The following is a 20,451-nucleotide window of genomic DNA, read 5'->3' on the forward strand; positions in this document are numbered from 1 at the left end:
TAAGTTTCACAAACATCTTAGCTCATGAAAAAATCTGAAGTAAACATATGAAGGTATTACCCCAAAAGAAAGGAAGGAAAGAGCTAGAACTTCTCAGGTTATTAACACTTACTAGCATTTCCTCTTACATAAATTTATGAATATGTGGGTAGAAAAAGCATTTCTACCCCGAATCTAGTTTTATTACCCAAAATGTCAACATAGCTTTACAAACCCCTTAAAACCAACCACTCCTCTACTCTCTTTGCTCCACTACTTTGCAATAATCAGCACTCCTCTCCCATTTAGGTACTTGCAAGTCAGATTCTTAAATGACATAAAACATATTCTAAAACTCCTTATGCCCCGCCCCCCCCATTGCCCTATTTATGACTGCTAAAATGTAGCAAACATGTTTTGTTTAAAGTTCAAAGTTTGACTCTTCTACATTATCTTGTTTTCTTACATTGTTATAATTATTAACGACCACTGACAGTGGCCAGTGACAGGAACTGTTCTTGCAGGCTCCGCAGACCTACTCTACGGCTGTGCAGACTCATGTTTTAACAGCAGCTGATGAAGAGACTTCTGTTGCTCTTGATTTAAGATGACCCCAATACTTCTTTAAGACATTTTTCAGACTAAAGAAAACTAGGCAATTGTGACTATTTCCATTAGGCAAGACAATGTTTGCACACAAATCATTCCACACATTCAGACACTTAGGACTACCCTACAAAATACCTTCTTCCTTTTACATCCATATTTTCATACCAATGTTTAAGAAAAACTAACTCAAGGTACATACAAAACTAAAATCAAGGTTTCCTGACAGCTATATTAGTGTCCTATCCCAAAAGTTACTTACTACAAAGCTATAAACTATTTACTTAATCTTTTTCATGACTACTTTATACAACATCTTTGTCTTTTTTATTAATGTATATAAAGACAATGACAATTACAGTCAGAATTAATAAGCTATCACTAACAGCAAAAGGGGAAAGAATGTTTCCCCAAATGTCATTTTGTTTTCCAGCAAAATGCTTGATGCTTCTAATCCTTAACTAAAATAAATTCAGAGCAGAGTGTTAATAAAATTTTGAGCTTAAATAAGCTTAAATTTATGGTAAAAGCATTAATAATATGAATAAGTGTGCAGGATTCTTTTTCTAGCTATCAGTTTCTTCCAGATTTTAAATAAAATTTCTATAACCTGGACTTTACATGCTTTTTCAAAAATTTAGCATAATCTACAGAATGAAAAGGTTGGACTAGATAATCTCTAAATCCCTTTCCATTCTATGACTCTATAATTCTAGTTTTTATTGTGGTTTCTTCCTATTCTTTAACCTAAAAAATAAATAAGAATACAAAGGACAAAATAAATACCAAATTAACCTGGTAGCTTTAGTCCCAAGTCTTTGAATTCCTTCAAAAACGTTCAAAATAAAACCACTGTTTCCTTAGTGATTCAAGGGGATAGTGCCATATACCACTTCTTCCACATTTCTTGAGCAGTACTATTCCAAAAAGAATCAAGTTTTCTTCTATATAGACCCCCGAGAGCAAAATCATTATAACAAATACAGTAGTAGAAATAAAGTTACTGTAAAAATTACAAATAGATTTATAGAAGAAAATCTGATTTTCATTATGTATATAATTGTTCCAGCCAAAGAAAGCAATATAAGCAGAATTATGTTGAATAAAAATGACACATGCCTAAGGAAGGGGGAGTTTTTAAATGTGTAAGTAATGAAGACAGTAGTTAACGCACAAAACACAAGAATCCTTGAGGGATGTTTTGCAAATACCCACACTAACAGCACCAAATCTACTCCTTAGGAATTGCAGAGTAACAGATTCGTAACAAAAACTACAAAAACAATTTTGCAATGATGTATTAAAAATCCTTATTGAGCTCATAAAGCAGGAACTATAAAGACAGTTCTTTTTATTTTACCACCATTCTTACACTATCCTTTCTTTTTCAGATTCTAGAACTGACACTCAAGGTGCCATATGAGGAGCTGTGGTAACAGGGTAAAAGGCAGGAGCCATCCTTTGGAAGCCATCAGCAAGCTCTGTGACCATCAGAGCTATTATCTGTGATCAGATACATAACCTGAAGACAGCGTATCATATTTTAATACTTTCAACTCCAAAAGGCTTCGGGCTTGTAAAAACATAGTTTCAAAGATTTTTCTTTCATCAGCCACCATCTCCATTTTTACCTATCCTTCCCATAAATGCAAGTATATGTTTTAGTTCTGAAACATGAAAGTTAATTTGATTTTATCCTGCAACTCTTGAGAATTGATCTTTCTAGCCAGCATAAAGAAAGTATACAGACACAAAAATCTTTAGAAAAAATACAGGAGGATTAAATAGTCAATTACTTCCAAGATTGCTTACTCTTTTGCAAAGGGACTGCAAATCCCTTTCTAGAAGGAAATTTCAAACTAAAAGTAAAAAATTTTCTTTCAATTAGAAGTTCACAGTGATTTTACTACCATCTAAAGTAAATTAACTTTGAAAATAAGTGTAAAAATTGTAATTGCAATTTATTGATTTAAAATTATTTGGCATTCCTCCTCAAAAATTGTAGTCCAATATAAAATTAGGCCATGCAGAAAACAGTAAAGGCCTTTACTAGATGTTCCTAGAAAATACGTAAGCAAGTACTAAATAAAATAAAAATAAGATGTTTTTGAAGGGAGAATTTCATATACTGAATTTTAATTAGTGTATGTTTAACGATAGCATTTTTAATGAGTTTTAACTCTAACATTTTATGAACAAGCTAATGTATATAACAATATCAAGAAGCTGCTGCTACTTGATAAATTTTAATTGTACTGATATAAAAAAGGAAATCTAAAAGAAACTTTAGAGCCCTCAAATGGTAGCTTCTTGACCAATGAATCATTATGTTTTTCATGTTCACAGTTCAGATAAGCTTAAAAATGGAAATGGGAAACCTCAACCAAAGGATAAACAATTTTTACATTAAGTTACTATTAAAAAGTCTTTCTGAAAATATTTCTTTCTGCTTTGTATTGGCTCTTAAGAAGGTTAAGAATAGAAAATCACTCTATTAAAGAAGAGTAATAACAAATAACCTATGGGATCAAAACAAGATAAGAGAACAACTGTTGTAGGTCTTTTACCTGTATAATTCTAAGCATAATCTTTGATCAGTTTTCCATTTTTAGGACATTCTTAGGAATAGAATGCCCCTTATCTGAACTTTATCAGATCATGTAGAAATATATTTTTCAGAAAAATTTAACATTTGAGTTTTATATGTCAGTAATATACTCCTTTAAAGACAGGGAAGCGCTATTCATACTCATTCATTCAGAAAGATGACAAAGAAAATGTTTTCAATAAATCATTAATGAAATATTTCTCCAACATACATAGCACAACTGAGATTCACTTCCAATCAAAAACAATAACCCTCCTGCTGGACAGTTATCTTTCACATTTTATATGACAGAATTATGATAAAAATAGGTTTTGAAGCAGCTTTAGATAAGAATATAACTGAAAGTATGCCGAAGGATTTATTTAGAATTTTCAGATAAGAAAAAGGTAAGTTTTTGATTGTGCAATGCACATACATGTAAATATATTTGCTTTTTCAAAAGCAAATTTAGTATTCTTAAGTTTCCTGAGTGACAATCTCATAAATTTTGGTGGAAATGATAGCAACAATGGGTTATTTCAATTATGCATGGAGACCTCATAAAATTTGAGTTTTCTAAAATGCGTGCTCAACAGCAGGTCACCTATCTCTACATAACATCAGAAAATAACAGTACCTCTCTCAAAATTGCCTCAAAGAGCAACAGTAAGAGAAAAAAACAACCATGCAATGGTTTACTCAAACTGCTTTCCCTGCTGAGGGGGTACAATAACTGAATCCGCTACTATGAACAATTTTTACATGTTCATCAATAGTTTATGTTCCAATCTAGTTTTGGTAAGTGAGCACTCAAATTTAACAGGGGCTTAAATATGCCGTCATCTTTTTTGAAGATGACGGCATATTTTGAAAACAATGTGTAAATTTTAAGTTTTTTAAGTCCCATTCTTCCAATCCAGGATATATGCTGAATGCCGAGGCAGTTGTTAGACGTTCTAAGTTTCAATGATATTAGAAATTAATAATAAAAATAAAGCTGACAGAATTTTAGCATTAAACTTGGTTTAACTAAACCATCTTTCTTATGAACAGCGCTTCTCTGTTTAAGAAAAGCTCATCTCTGAATTATGCCTACTCACATGAAAAACTGGGAACCATTGGTATGTTTCCCTCGATTTGCCATTGACAAAAGGAACGCTCTGTCATGTTTGAGAATAAAGTTTTCATCTGTTTGAAGAAAACACAAATTTGTCAGTCTCCAATTATAAGTCACTTTCAAGTAATGTTCAAGTAATAAATAGAAAGCAAAAGATGAAATTCCTCTTCTGGTCAGTACAGATAACTTGACTGAACACTCAGAAAAGAAAAATTTAAGCTAATCAAATAACAAAAGCATAAAAAGGCCAAAAGATACTAATTAAAGCCTTGAGGAAAAGAACATATATTTAATACTTTATACAAACAGCCTTAGAACAGTCACTTTTAGTAGTAATATACTTTGGCTAAATGATATTTAAATTATTAACTTTCAGGGAAAACTAGTAAAATTTTAGAAAAATCTCTAGCTTACTTCCTCCAAATTTCCAATTAGCTTGCCTAATGTACTATACATGGAAGAAGTTTAATAATCTTTTTAGGTGTTTAATTTTTATACAGTAAATTATTCAACTGAATTGAAGCTAGACTACGAGACCAAAAAAATTATGTTATAGTAAGTTACAGGAACATATCTAAATTAAGTATGTGTATACTCAATTGTATCACAAAATTATCTAAGCAGGAAAGCCCTGTGAAACAAAAATTTAAATAGCAAAATACAATTTTAAGGTACAAAAGTATCTGCCACAGGGAACAACCACAAAGTGGCCTAAAGCATTAGTTTTAAATTGCTACATAATAGAACCAGCTAAACAGCTGTTTCCTACTAGTTCAAAGGAAAAAAAATCTGTGATAAAGATCACTTAGAGTTATTTTAATTCCAGCAGGAATATCCTTGAAAACTAATTTAAATGTCCTTTTAACATTCATACAAACAAATCTTCTTCAGAACAAACAGAAACATAGAAAACTTTAAAAAGTGATTACCTTGGGAACAGGCTTCTGAAAAAGAGTAGTAATCCATTTTCCCCCAAAGGAAATATAAAAGACTATTATAACACTGAAGCTATTATAGCGTTAAAACCTAGTAATATTAGATTTCATTACAAACCTCTGCAACTGACTTTTCTAAGGCTTTTTGGGGCAAGTGCAATAGTTAGATTTATGCAGATGCTACTATTATAAGAATAAACACAGTCATAGTTCTAATATACAAAAGAAAACATACAAACCTTCCAAAAAGGAGGAAATTCAACTTTTATTCAAAGAAATTGCTTGGTTTAGGGGGAAAAAAACCCCACAACTAGACTCTTTTCCCTGATGTGAAATTAATAACCCATTGGGAAATGAAAAAAGATACAGAAGTATGTATGAAATAATACACAGAATTTTCCAAGTCTTCAAGCAATATAGAAATCCAGCCACAACCTGACCCAGACTGTCCATAAATTTATTAGGAAGGGTGCAAGGGAACAGAATTGGAGTTTGTGTTACTGAGCTTCGTTCTCTTACCTTTTCATTTTGCAAAAGACCACATTCTCTATAAACAAAAGAATATGTTGACAGTTTTAGGCAGGAAGATAGGAGTTTTCATGTATATAGTTGCCTAACCTCCATGCTGAAAGTCATGTTTAACCATAAAGTTAGCCTTAATTAATCTTGTCAATTAAAAATTATATATTACAATATAATTTATCCCCAAATTCATGCAAATAAAGTATTTTCATGCAGCATTAGTTTCATGCAAAAAGTGAACTATAAGTAAACCTCTTCTCATTAAAAGTATATGATCAAACTTGCTTTAATATCAGAACTGAAACAAAAGACGGTAAAATAAGCCTTACCTTTAAAATATCCACCATAAATTGATTCTCCACCTTTTCCATTACCTGCAAATAATGAGTTACATTAAGCCATAATGAACATTAAAAATATACTAACACATAAATCATTTTTGATAGCTTCAATTTGCTGAAGGAAACCTTGGAATGTTATAATTGCTGCAATAATCAAAATTCTCAGAGTCCTCAATTAACTTCATCTTTAAAATATATGTCAAATCCCATTACAATAAATACCATAAAAAAAGCCATCTTCACAATCCACTTATTTCAAACAGTAACAACATCAAAAACATTCTAGAACAAAAGCAATCAGACAGTACTTTGGCATTCATTGTAAAGGAATTCACTAAGTAACTATAATATTAATAAACTGCATAAAAACAAGATAAAATTTCTTACGTGGTACTTTGCTTTTTCATACATTCTGGATCTATAATATTCACTCATCCAACAAGTACTCACTGACCACATTTTATATCATACTGTAATTGACACAATATTTAGAACTAACAGTAATAATGAAATACTTTAGAAACTGATAGATGGAGTTATTAGGAACACAACTTTTAGCTCTACCTTCACTGAAGTCCCCACCCTGAATCATAAAGTTTTTAACCACACGATGGAACGTAGAACCTTTATAACATAACTTCTTCCCAGTTGTTTTCCCAAGGCCTTTCTCTCCTGGAAAAAAAAAAGAAATGAAATTTAATTATACATACATCCTTCCATAGAAAGAACAAACCAATTAATCCTGTGTCAAATCTTGCTGGGCACTGGAAGAGATATAAGAAGTAGATGACATGATAATTTAACATACACACATGCATGCAAACCAAAATAAATAATACAAAGCAGCATGTAAATGTAAAATTGTGTGGTACAGACTCTACATGCTATAGGACATAATATTAGACACACTTGTCACTCTAGTTAAAGAACGAGGTCGGGCATAGTGGCTCATGCCTGTAATCCCAACATTTTGGGAGGCCGAGGTAGGCAGATCACTTGAGGTCAGGAGTTTGAAACCAGCTTGGCCAACAGGGTGAAATCCTGCCTCTAAAACAAAAAAAACAAAAATTAGCCGGGTGTGGTGATGCAGGCCTGTAGTCCCAGCTACTCAGGAGGCTGAGGCAGGAGAATCACTTGAATTTGGGAGGTGGAGGTTGTAGTGAGCTCACACCACTGCACTCCAGTCTGTTTTGGAGACAGAGTCAGACTCCGTCTCAAAATAAATAAACAACAAAATTAAGGAGTTAGGGCAAAAATTGCGTATGTGTATCCAAGTAAGAATTTAAAATTTCAGTGTGTTCTAATTTTTATTTTATTTTATTTTATTTTGAGACGAAGTCTGGCTCTTGTCCCCCAGGCTGGAGTGCAATGGTGCAATCTCGGCTCACTGCAAGCTCTGCCTCCCGGGTTCAAGTGATTTTCTTGCCTCAGCCTCCCGAGTAGCTAGGATTACAGGCGCCTGCCACCACACCCAGCTAATTTTTGTAATTTTATTAGAGACAGGATTTCACCATGTTGGCCAGGCTGGTCTTGAACTCCTGACCTCAGGTGATCCGCCTGCCTTGGCCTCCCAAAGTGCTGGGATTACAGGCTTGAGCCACCATGCCCGGCCAGTGTGTTCTAATTTTAAAGTAACATTATAGATGTTTCCCTCCCCATTTTTTCTATTTATTTAAAATTTATTGTAAAATTTGGAATACTAAATTTTTTCAAAGTAGTGAAATTCATAAAATTCCATCAAATCAGTTTTGAATGTGTGCTATTATTTTATAAACTAAAATGTATAGAGAAGATTCCATTACATAATGTAGATTCTTACTCTCTTTTTCATTTTTGAGATCATTCCTTTCTAATATCTTCCCCTTAAGAAATGCTTCCCTGATTTCATATAAAAGTCAGTATAAGTAACTCTTTTTTTTTTTTTTAACTCACAAAACTAATTTCACAAGTCCATTATAATTTCAGGAAAATATCTATTCTGTTCAGCAAGGTAAAACTGTAAGACACAGCTTCTCATCAGAAATAATAATTCACTTACCTGAGCACAAGCAAAGGAAGTTTTTGCATGTTTTTGGACATATGTCTGAGAAGAGCTGAAACATAATGCGACCAACTGAAATAAAATACATAGGGGAAAAAGTAGTAAGCAAGTTAAATATATCATTTTAATGGGAGAAAGAAACAGGGCTAACAAATTAGAAAGTCTATTTTTATAATTCATTTTAATTTGTTAAAAGATGTAATGGGAAAGCATTTAACTGGGTGATACCTATGAACAAGAACACCACTTTATTTGTTATTGTTAAAATTTACATGCAGCCAAAGTGGTTCCAGTCCCAAAATTATAGGATTTTAAGTGTGTTTTAAAGGAACTTTGTATTATTAGATTCCTTGTAGTAGTATAGTCCCCTATCTGAACTATAATCTTCTTTAAAAATACTCTCAATAGTTGTTTGATTTATGCTTGGGCCCTTCCAGTGATGAGAGTACATCAAAAGATAGTAATTCTGGCCAGTATTGTTAAAAAGAAAGGTCTCTGTCTCTTTATTTTCAGCTTTCTTCCTTTAAGCAAGAACTGTTAAGAGCCACCTTCCTGAATTGCACCAATCACACTTAAAATTCACATTTTAAGCTAGGCATGGTGGCTCACACCTATAATCCCAGCACTTTGGGAGGCTGAGGCAGGGAGGGTTGCCTGAGGTCAGGAGTTTGAGACCAGTCTGGGTAACACAGAAGAATCCATCTCTACAAAAAATTTTAAAAATTAGCTGGGGATGGTGGCACATGCCCGTAGTCCCAGCTACTGGGGAGGCTGAGGCAGGAGGTTCACTTGAGCCCAGGATTTCAAGGCTGCAATGAGCTATGACCATGCAGTGAGCTTTGATTGTGCCATTGCACTCTAGCCTAGGTGACAGAGCAAGACTTAAAACAATGCCTCCCATTCTATTCCCTGAGAGAGCAGAAACAGAAGAGGTTATGGTTCCCTACAACAAACATGAAATTACAAGGAAAAGTCTGTAACTTCAATTTAACTATGCCAGAGAAAAATGGTTCTCAAACTTTGGTCTCAGGGTTTTTCTAAACTCATTATTGAGCTTTTGTTTATCTGGTTCATATCTATTGCTATATACCATATTAAATGTTAAAACTCAGAAATGTTTAAAACAAGAATACACAAGCACACGTTCCATTAGCTGTCAGGGCAGTGATATCATCACATATTAAAATATAATCTCTGGAAAACTTGACTGTATATTCACAAGAGAGCACAAAAGGCGAATCATAATCTATTACTATAAAAATAGTTGTGACTTTATGGACCTGTTGAAAGCATATCAATAAAATAAGAAATGCAGTTCTGATTTGCAATTAATAACTCTCGAGTTCCTTTTCCCTTTATTCTACAAGATCTTTTCCATTATAAACATTTTTATTTATTCAAAAGGACTTACAGAATAAATAAAAATTAACTGTGGACCAAGCATAAATCATGTTCAGAACAGATACAAAATGATTCTGTATCACTAAGATTGTAATTTATTCCTGGCCCTATCAGTCACTTCCTTTGAGGAGGAAACAATGATACTGCATTACAGACATCGTTAATGGGTAAAGCGGGATCATGTGAGAAGACCTTCCTGTGTCAACACTCTTAGCCTATAGCTTTAAAAGAGCCAAACTATAAAGCATTTTCAAAACTTTGTAGCTATTCTTAAAACCTAAGGGAATGAACAAAAAGACAGAAAGCAAGCAAAAAGGAGGACCTACGACTTGCAAGCAGGGAGCAATGTATCTAAAGTCATTTCAGAATTTTTAAAAAATACCTATAATATCAGTAATAGTAACCATCACCCTACTTATATAGCAACATTTTACCAGTATAATAATTGTATTTTCATCAGTCTTCATAAATCCCTGGGAAATGGCTTAGCTGGTGTCAAGTTCAAAATCATCCAGCTTTGTATACCAGAAAGACTTAGATCTTTGCAATCCCTGTAAGATGGCTACTTTTCAGGACAGAAGACATAATCCAAATAATCAAAACGTAGGGCTTTTCTTAGGACCATAGTAAATTCAACATCAGGTGTTTTTTGTTTTTTGTTTTTGTTTTTTCAAAAACTTGTAATGCCTCAAAATGAAAGCTGGTCAAAGTTTCAAATGTTCTTAGTTTCTCCTTAACAGATGATTGGAAATTGTGTACCTTCCAGTAGTATAATACACTTGAAAACAGTTAAAATGTGATTACATTCCTATCCAATATTCAGAGAGGGACAGCTAACTAGAGTGGTTTAAAAAAAAAAAAAATCTCGGCTGGGCCCATAATCCCAACACTTTGGGAGGCAGAGGCAGGCAGATCACCTGAGGTCAGGAGGTCAAGACCAGCCCGGCCAGCATGGTGAAACCCCATCTCTACTAAAAATACAAAAATTAGCTAGGAGTGGTGGCAGGCGCCTGTTAATACCAGCTACTCGGGAGGCTGAGGCAAGAGAATCGCTCGAACCTGGGAGGTGGAAGTTGCAGTGAGCCAAGATTGTGCCACTGCACTCCAGCCTGGGCAACAGAGCAAGATTCCCATCTCAAAAAAAAAAAAAAAAAAAAAGAAAGAAAGAAAAAACAAATCTCACCTCTAATATCTTACCCTCTTCTAGCTTGGTGCAAAAAAAAAAGTCTTTTGCCCTCTGAACCTCATGGCACAAGGGATAGAGCAGAGGTTTTTATGTCCTCTATGGCATTATGTTGTTAAGAACAAGAGGAAAAATACAACAAAACTGAATTGTTTTCACTTCAATAACATGGTGCAAGGTTAAACATTGGCACACCAGAAAAATAATTTTAAAATCCTGAAAACACACATTAACCCAATCAGGTTTGCAAGGCATGACAAAGGCTGAACTATGGATATTCAGACATTAGTTGAGTCTACTTTCTTAAGTTAAAATGTTTGTATATATGCAATTTGAAGGGATTAAAAACAAAAAGGTCAAAAAAAACACAACAAAACAGCATTATGATTTCTACCTTTATAAAGAGGTAACCTAGTATTAATTCCCTTCAAATTAAATCCTGAGATTGAACACTACAGGATACAGACCAGCAAATACTAACTCGAACTGAAGCTCATTAGCAAGATTAACAGGTTTTCAATAAACATTTTTTATTGAATTGTATTATTTTATAGAAAACAGGCTACCATGTGATGATACTTTTATTCTGAAACTCAAAATAGACAATATTTTAAAGGTATGGTCTTTAAAGAAAAAAAAAGGCAATGTGGTTCATTAGTCTAGTTAGTAAATATTTTTGGTGATGGCAAGCATAAACTATGATTACAAAACATATTGAAGATAAAAAAATTAAACTGTAATTACAATAAAGAACAGACCGGAATGAATTTGCATAAGTCTCTCTGACTCCCAAACTGATGAGAAAAATGAGTTTGCCAGTAACCCCAACTCTGTAAAGAGTTAAGAACCCCTGCTGATCATGCCTCTTTGGAAACTAACTGCTGCTGACTGAATAAATAAGATCTAAGAAAAATTTATTACTCAACAAACACTACTTATAATTTAGTGGAATTTAGTAATCTTTTAGAATCAGTCAATACTGACTGGGCACACCTGTAATACCAGTGCTTTGGGAGGCAGATGCTGGAGGATCACTTGAAACCAGGAGTTCAAGAATCAGTCAATACTATTGATAATATTCTTATACATAGTTTTCGTCCACAGAATTAATGTTATGCCAATAAATACACAGCTCTATAATGATAAGACTAAAATCTACAGTTAGTGTAAGCATTAGTATGTTGCTTTTATACATGGTTAAGGACAAAAATGACACAAAGCAGGACTAGTTTCTAAATTTAATCCGAAAATACCAACATTCAGATCCTTAAAAGTAAGACAGGGGAATAATATTAAGATTAATCAGGTAGTATCAACACATGTTAAGCTCTGGCTACAGAGAGGAAAAGTCTATGCCATGGTGTAGATTCTGATTTGGCCACTAGGTGAAAGGAATAAAATCACCAAGTACACAGATGGAATAAAATCAAACATCATCTTTCAATACTGTTCCTTGTTTTCAGAAATAGTTGCGCTGGAATTGCAGAGTCAATGGTTTAAAAAGGAGACATGTATTACGTACACAGAAGATATGGTAGTTGGAAAAGTGAGCATCAGGTAGAAAAATGTTGCAGGGGTTGATATACTACAGAAGGCAAAGAGTAGCCCATAGAACAATTAATTACAAGCAAGGGGTGAGGAAAAGGGCAAAGGTTAAGAACAGATCACACTAGGTACGCAGAGAGCAAAATTTAGGAAGAAGATTAAGAAACAGGAGCAGCATTTCAATAACATTGGGCCATTTACTCAAATTTACTGAGATCTTACCCATATGTCAGGGAATCCAACAGCATTATATACTATTATGCCTGAGTTTCAAGAAGAATATAGTGCCTGAGTTTCAAGAAGCTCACATCTTGACTCAGAATGACACATGGAAATGCAGTTGCTACACAATATGATGAGACATAATTAGTATGAACTAAGGGCACTTATATAACCTAGGTCTGACTGATGTGTGTGAACGCAGAGAGATAGAGACCATGACTGCTTTACTTACCACTATATTCCCCAGAGACTTGCGTCGTGCCTGGTACAGAGTTAGGTGCTCAATAAGTATTTAATAATACTACTACTCAAAACAAAATTATTCAAAGACAGATTTACAAAGTACACTTTCACAAATGAAGGAACACCCAAATACACATATCAAAATTATTCACTACATACCAGGAAAACGTATGTAAGTGGAGCAACACCAAGATATCAATTAATAAAGCTATTTATTTTTGGAGATGAAAACGGAAAAAAAAACCTTCCTAGTATCCAGGCAGTAGAATCATATCACTCACAAACAAAAAAGAAAGAAGACCAGCTTCAGACACCTTACATTACAAACTGGAGACAACTGAGCATGGTCTACCATTTTTAAGGAATAATAGTCTGTGAAATAAGAATTCTATACCTAGCAAAAGAAATACAATTACATTTTATCCCAAAATATCTATTTGAATACACATCCCTGAGATATAAGTCAAAGAATTAATGAACGAGAACTAGTAGGAAGAGTGGCATTGGGCACTGAATCTTAATACCTTACAAAATTAAACCTAAATCACTATAATTATGGTTTTAAAATAAAAGGAAATGAGGCCAGATGTTAGAGCTGCCAGGTATGACAATGCAAACAGTGTTAATTATGGTTTTAAATGTTATCAGTATTAGGAAACAAAGTTATGTAATGGCAACAGTTTTTTAAGTACCATCTAAAAATGTTCTTCCTTTGGAATAGGTAATGTTCTCATGACTCAAAAATCAGTGGAAAAAGGTACAGGATGAGAAGACTTGTTCCCACCCCTATCAACAGGTACTCACTTTCATTAATTTTCTGTGTATTTTTCCAGTTTCTTTTCATACACAAATATTGATATATTATTTTTCTTCCTTTAAAAAATGGTAGATTATGCACACTGTACGGCACCTTGCTTTATTTACTTACTAACATACCATGAACTTTTCTTATGTCTGTGATATAAAAATAATTTATGTTATTTTATTTTTTAAGAGGCAGGGTCTCGCTCTGTCCCCCAGGTTGTAGTACAAAGGCACAACCTCTGCTCACTGCAGCCTCAACCTCCTGGCCTCAAGCAATCCTCCTGCCTCAGCCTCCTGAATAGGTGGGAACATAGGGGCATGCCACCATACTTGGCTAATTTTTGTATTTTTGTTGAGACAAGGTCTCACTATGTTGCCCAGGGTAAAAATAATTTCAACTGGAGAAAGGTAGTGAGGAATCAATAAAAACCAACAAGAAGGATTTGGACTGGTGAAAGAAAATACATATCCTCATACTTCATAGTGGGAATCAACAGGTAGACTTTCCTGAAGCAGACAGAGAGGAAATAAGGGTTTAAGCATACTTTTCTTTTTTTTTTTTTTTTTGAGACAGAGTCTCACTCTGTCACCCAGGCTGGAGTGCAGTGGCGCGATCTCGGCTCACTGCAATCTCCGCCTCCTGGGTTCAAGAGAGTCTCCTGCCTCAGCCTCCCGAGTAGCTGGGATTACAGGCACCTGCCTCTACGCCCAGCTAATTTTTTGTATTTTTAGTAGAGACGGGGTTTCACCATGTTGGCCAGGCTTGTCTTGAACTCCTAACCTTGTGATTTGTCTGCCTTGGCCTCCCAAAGTGCTGGGATTACAGGCGTGAGCCACTGCGCCCAGCCAAGAGTTTAAGCATACTTGAACAGGTATTCACCGGTAGAACTAACAAAATTTTACATCTTTCAAGCTTCTTTGGTGGGAGGGGCAGCAACCTAATAAAATATATAAAACAAAGGAAATAGCAAAAAAACAAGAAATACAAGGCCAAAACAACTTAATTATTTAGTCACATGAAGCTTTTTCCATGACATGTCCATAAACACCCAGCTAAAGGTTTCCTGCAGATAGTACAAGCAAAAACTCAAAAGAGAATGTATTTACTGGCTCATGTAGTTATGACAAGGATATTAGTGCAGATCAGAGAATCAAAGAGCCAGGATGTCAGGAAATGAGGCCAGATGTTAGAGCTGCCAGGTCTGACAATGCAAAAAGTGTTAAATACCACTTATTCATCCCAATCACTTCATATAGTCATAAATATTTTCATTAATGAATAAAGCTAAAGATAAATTAATCACTTAGGAAGGTAAAAGGAAGAATACCAAAATTTAGAAAAAAGAATTATAAGATAGTATGCAGAATAAAAAACAGGCCCAATAAAGAAACTAAAATGCTGCTAACTATCCAAAAGAGTGCTGCTATTAATTCTTCAGATACAGATGAATTACTTCTAATCTTCAAGTAATATTAAAGTGTAACGCCATATCAACTGTTCTAGAGCACAGCAAAAGATGAAAAGTTTAACTTTTTCAAAACAAAGTAAAATTGAAACCAAAGCCTGGGAGAGATGATATAAAACAAATTTAAAACCCCATATGCCAATCTCATTTTAAAAGAGACACTATTCAATATTAGGAAATCTAATATAGTTTATTGACGTGAAGGAAAAATCCTATAAAAATCCCATGAGAGAAAAAAAAAAAAAAACCCATGATAGAAACCAAAAGCCCACGGTGAAATTCAACATTCATATCTACTACAGAAACAAAATATATTTTAAAAAAGAAAAATATAAATTAGAAAAAAGAAATTCAACATTCATTCCTTTATATAACATGCATATTCTCAGATACCTTTCAAATCAACAATCAGCAGTATGTTTAATGGTGAAACACTCCTATAACATTAATTCCACTGAAGAAGAAACAAGTCAAAAGTAGTTGTTAGCATCACTACTGTTTAATGCTGTTTCAGAAATTCCAGTCAACGCAAGCTGGGTGTGGTGGCTCACGCCCATAATCCCAGCACTTTGGGAGGTTGAGGCAGGTGGATCACCTGAGGTCAGGAGTTCGAGACCAGCCTGACCAATATGGAGAAACCCTGTCTCTACTAAAAATACAAAATTAGCAGGTGTGGTGGCACACTCCTGTAATCCCAGCTACTTGAAAGGCTGAGGCAGGAGAATCACTTGAAAGCGGAAGGCAGAGGTTGCGGTGAGCGGAGATTGTGCCATTTTGCGTTCCAGCCTGGGCAACAAGAGCAAAACTCCATCTCAAAAAAAAAAAAAAAAAGGAAATTCTAGTCAATGTAAGTAGATAAGAGGACAATATGAGAGATTTACAAGTAAAAAAGAGCACATTTATCATCATTTGAAACATTATACACCTAGAAAGTCCAAAAGAACCAACTGAAATACCAACAAATACTGAAGTTGTTGATATTGATATTACGACAAACAAAAACAAGTAGAAAAAAAAAAACAGTAAAAATCACATTCTCAAAAGCAACAAGAAACATTCTAACTACATAACCATAAGAGTATAGGATCTATAAAAACAAAACTCCAACTTTCAGAGGCATAATGCCAACCTGAATAAAGGGAGAGATACCTTGTTCTTGGACAAGACTCAAAATTGCAAATGTGCCCAATATTCTCTAGAGTAACCTATAATAACTTAATTGCAACCTTCAAAAATACCAGTGAGACTTCTGAGGGAACTTGACAAAATGATCCTAAAGGTTGTCTGAAAGAATAAATGTGCAATTCCCCTGCTTGAACTTTTGTTTCGAAATTTTCAAATCTACAAAGATGTTTTGCCGTATTTATCTCTCTCTATACACACAATCTTCTGGAACAAACTGAAAGTTAAAGACACGGTGACATTTCACCCCTAATTATTAATACTTCAGCTTATACTCCTAAAGAATAAACATATTCTGCTACTTAAATCCAAAACCATTACTACACCCAAGGAATTTAATAGTGATTATCATCTACTCCATAATTGTGGCATAATATGAAATATTACATTTGGGCCGGGCGCGGTGGCTCAAGCCTGTAATCCCAGCACTTTGGGAGGCCGAGACGGGTGGATCACGAGGTCAGGAGATCGAGACCATCCTGGCTAACACGGTGAAACCCCGTCTCTACTAAGAAATACAAAAAACTAGCCGGGCGAGGTGGCGGGCGCCTGTAGTCCCAGCTACTCAGGAGGCTGAGGCCGGAGAATGGCGTGAACCCGGGAGGCGGAGCTTGCAGTGAGCTGAGATCCGGCCACTGCACTCTAGCCTGGGCTACAGAGCGAGACTCCGTCTCAAAAAAAAGAGACAGGAAAAAAGGAAATATTACATTTGACCTCTGTCCCCAGTTTCCAGCAGAGTGCTCCTAAAACTTGTAATTTTCTAAGTGATAGGACTGATAGCAGCATCTTTTGTTCTATTTGATTCCTCCCCCTCCCCCTCCCCCTCCCCCTCCTTCTCCTTCTTCTTCTTTTTTGATGTAAGAGTCTTGCTCTATTGCCCAGGCAGGAGTTGCAGTGATCTCAGCTCACTGCAACCTCCACCTCCGAGGTTCAAGCAATTCTCCTGCCTCAGCCTCCTAAGTAGCTGTGATTACAGGTGCTCGCCACCATGCCCAGCTAATTTTTGTTACTTCTTTTTAGTGGAGTCAGTGTTTCACCATGTTGGCCAGTCTGGAACTCCTGACCTCAAGTGATCTGCCTGCCTCGGCCTCCCAAAGTGCTGGGATTACAGGCATGAGCCACCACAACCAGCCTACTATTTGATCTTTCTTTCAGATTCTTGACAGAGAACACTTAAATCCCTTAGCATTCGCATCCAAAGAAGAGACTCTTGGCAGACCCCTAGATAGCTTCATGATAGGGGCTGGTTGCCAGAAAAACCATGCCTTGGTTAGAGGTCTAAATGTTCAGCCTCACTTTCCAACCTTGAGAGAGAGAAGAGGAGCTGGAGATTCACTTAATAATTGATCACACATATGCAATCATACACATGATGAAATAACTGACCATACATACATATGTTTTTAGCCACAAAACCCCCTAACTGGCAGGGTTTAGAGAGAGCTTCCAGACTGGAGAACACAATGAGTGAGGGTGGCACGTCCAGAAGGCCCATGCATCTCCCCACCCTCTGTACCTACCATACCTTGCCCTAGACATCTCTTCTGTTTGGTTGTTCCTGAGTTATATCCTTTATAATAAACCAGTTATGGTAAGCAAATTGGCTTCCTAAGTTCTGTGAGCTGCTCTAGCAAATTACTGAAGCTGAGAACAGGGTTATAGGAATCCCTAATTTACAGCTGGTTGGTCAGAAGTAAGAGTGACTCAGAGGCTGGGCACAGTGGCTCATGGAGGCCGAGGCGGATGGATTACCTGAGGTCAGGAGTTTAGGACCAGCCTGGCCAACATGGTGAAACCCTGTATCTAATAAAAAATACAAAAATGAGCCAGGAGTGGTGGCAGGCGCCTATAATCCCAGCTACTTGGGAGGCCGAGGCATGAGAATCGCTTGAACTCGGGAGGCAGAGGTTGCAGTGAGCCAAGATCGCACCATTGCACTCCAGCCTGGATGACAAGAGCGAAACCCCGTCAAAAAAAAAAAAAAAAAAAAAAAAAAAAGTGACTCAGGACTTGCGATTGGCATGCCCGCAGTGGGAGCAGTCTTGTGGAACTGATTTCTCTTAACAGGTGGAATATGACACTAACTCCAGGTAGATAGTGTCCAGAATCAAATTGAACTGTTGGACACTTAGTTGGCTTTGAAGAATCTGTTACTGTGGGAAAAAACTCCTCATAATAGTCCATATTCAAATTTACCCAACTACCCCTACAATGCCCTTTCTGTTTTTTTCCCCTTTTCATTCTTTTTAACGGCTGAATGGAATTCTGTTGTTTGGCTGTACCAAATTTTACTCAACCAATCCTCAACTGATTAGCATTTGAGTTCCTTCTAGTTTACTGACAAATATACACCTATTTTTTAAAATCCAGGAACCTCATTCAAGCATTATATACCCATTTGGTTTTCATAGGTTGGCCTCTTTTAATGTAAAACAGTCTCCATCTCCCATCTTTTTTTTTTTTTTTTTTTTGGCACCCTATTAGAAAGCATGTCAGTTTGAACTGTTAAAGTACCTTTATAACTGAGATATTAGCCACATCTTAGTTGTAAAGGAATTTTCCTCCATTTTAAATTAATAATCTGTTGGATGATACTTCGCACACAGCACAACTTTTCACCTGTGGTTTGGCCACTGATGACTACTTTCTGAACCAGTTATTACCCTGGGGGTTGCAAAATGATGATTTTTCTGATTCCATCAATTCTTCTGTATCTATCAAACTTGAATCTTTCTGTTAAGAGGTGCACGCACCCACCCCATGTCAAGAGCAACACAGTATCAAGAGAAAAAGGGGCCTGGATCCCTCACATGGACAGCCCTGATCTGCTGAGTCTGAGTCCTGTGTGACAGAAAAGCAAAACTTTTTTATTGTTTTAAGTATTGTTATTTAACCTTTATGTTAGAACCAATCTTAACATTTAGCCTAACTAGTACAAGGTATCTTCACATGAGGGTAAACTATACAGTCACTAAAAGTGATTACATATCAGAGGGCTGAGGTGGGAGGATCACTTGAGGCCAGGAGTTTGCGGCTACACCACACTATGATCTTGCCTGTGAATAACCACAGTACTCCAGCAGGAGCAACACAGTGATACTCTGTCTCTAAAGAAAAAGTAAAAGGAAATTTTTTTTTAGGGATAGTATCTCACTATGTTGCCCAGGCTGGTTGGTTTCTAACTCCTACGCTCAAGCAATCCTCCTGCCTTGGCCTCCCGAAGGCCAAGGCATGAGCCACTGTGCCCGGCCAAGAAAAAAATAAAAATTTAAAATAAAAGTAAAGATAAAATATTAAAGTTAAAAAGTGATTAAAGATTAATTGGTGTTTAATAAAATAAACATTGCTGAATTAAGAATCAGGCTTCAATTCTTTGTACAAGTATACATACATAGTTAAGGAGTGAAAGCAGGAATTCAGGATTTCACTCTACAGCACTAAGTCTCTTGGACTTTAAGATACAGTCTCTGGGAACAAAAGGGACCAAAATCAAAGTTCTACCTGCACAATACCTAAGTCTGAAAGCCCCTTAACTCGACTTAGTGTCCATACTCCTGCACATGCAATGCTTAAAGCAACTTTGAAAAAAAAAGTCAGATACTGTGCTATATATACTTAACAAATACAGACTGCTCTGTAAGAACAGTGATAGATTTTTAAGAAACATTGCATTATCGAAAATCACACACAAAAACAACTGTTTCCATAGAAAAATGGGAACTGGGGGGGGACAAGGGAGTTTCTAGTTGCAGTAAAAATATTTTTTTCTTTAGGAGTATCAATAATAAATTTTAGCTATTAAGAGGACATTATAAAATCTAAACATCATTGAGGAAACCCTACAACTGACCACACCTCATTTCTGCCTCCATTCCCAGCACCATCATTAGCATAGTGGCCTTCAAATCAGTTAGGACAAACAAGAATGACTCAGAGCAGCAGTGCTATGCAACTGCTCTTCTCTCCCACGCCACTCTTCACCACCTGCTTATCCGATTGTTATACCAAACAGCAGTGTGCCTAATTAAAATTGTGCTCCTTAATCCACCCTATTAGAGTAAGTTCATGTTACAAAAACACAATCTATAAGATGACATTATTTAATTACTCTGCTCAACAATCTTATTATGTAAGCACTATTACACTGGAGTCCTATTATTAGGTTAATAATAGAACTAACAGCTTAATGAGCATATACAGTGCAAGTCATTTACATTTCAGGCCATTGCATCTAGTCACTCTACTCATGAGCTTATGACCTAGGGTGACCTTGAGAG

General features: G+C 35.7%; 1 protein-coding gene across 4 annotated transcripts in view; it reads right to left on the minus strand.

Moving 5' to 3' along the window:
• The window catches only part of NKTR (natural killer cell triggering receptor), a 49,627-nt gene that overhangs the window by 23,227 nt on the left and 5,949 nt on the right, over window positions 1-20,451 (minus strand). For 2 of the 4 annotated variants that reach the window (XM_025374874.1, XM_025374873.1), the window contains exons 3-7: window positions 8,126-8,200; window positions 6,652-6,759; window positions 6,076-6,120; window positions 5,744-5,771; window positions 4,273-4,360 (exon numbers count right to left, since the gene is read on the minus strand). Coding sequence is in view for 2 of the 4 variants with exons in the window: in XM_025374872.1 (XP_025230657.1) it covers window positions 4,273-4,360; window positions 6,076-6,120; window positions 6,652-6,759; window positions 8,126-8,200 (316 nt within the window). In the remaining 2 variants the exon portion in view is untranslated. The remainder of the gene's footprint in view (window positions 1-4,272; window positions 4,361-5,743; window positions 5,772-6,075; window positions 6,121-6,651; window positions 6,760-8,125; window positions 8,201-20,451) is intronic. The other 2 variants (XM_025374872.1, XM_025374871.1) reach the window with 1 other exon arrangement.

Source organism: Theropithecus gelada, chromosome 2 (assembly GCF_003255815.1).
Source record: "Theropithecus gelada isolate Dixy chromosome 2, Tgel_1.0, whole genome shotgun sequence".
Lineage (NCBI taxonomy): Eukaryota > Metazoa > Chordata > Mammalia > Primates > Cercopithecidae > Theropithecus > Theropithecus gelada.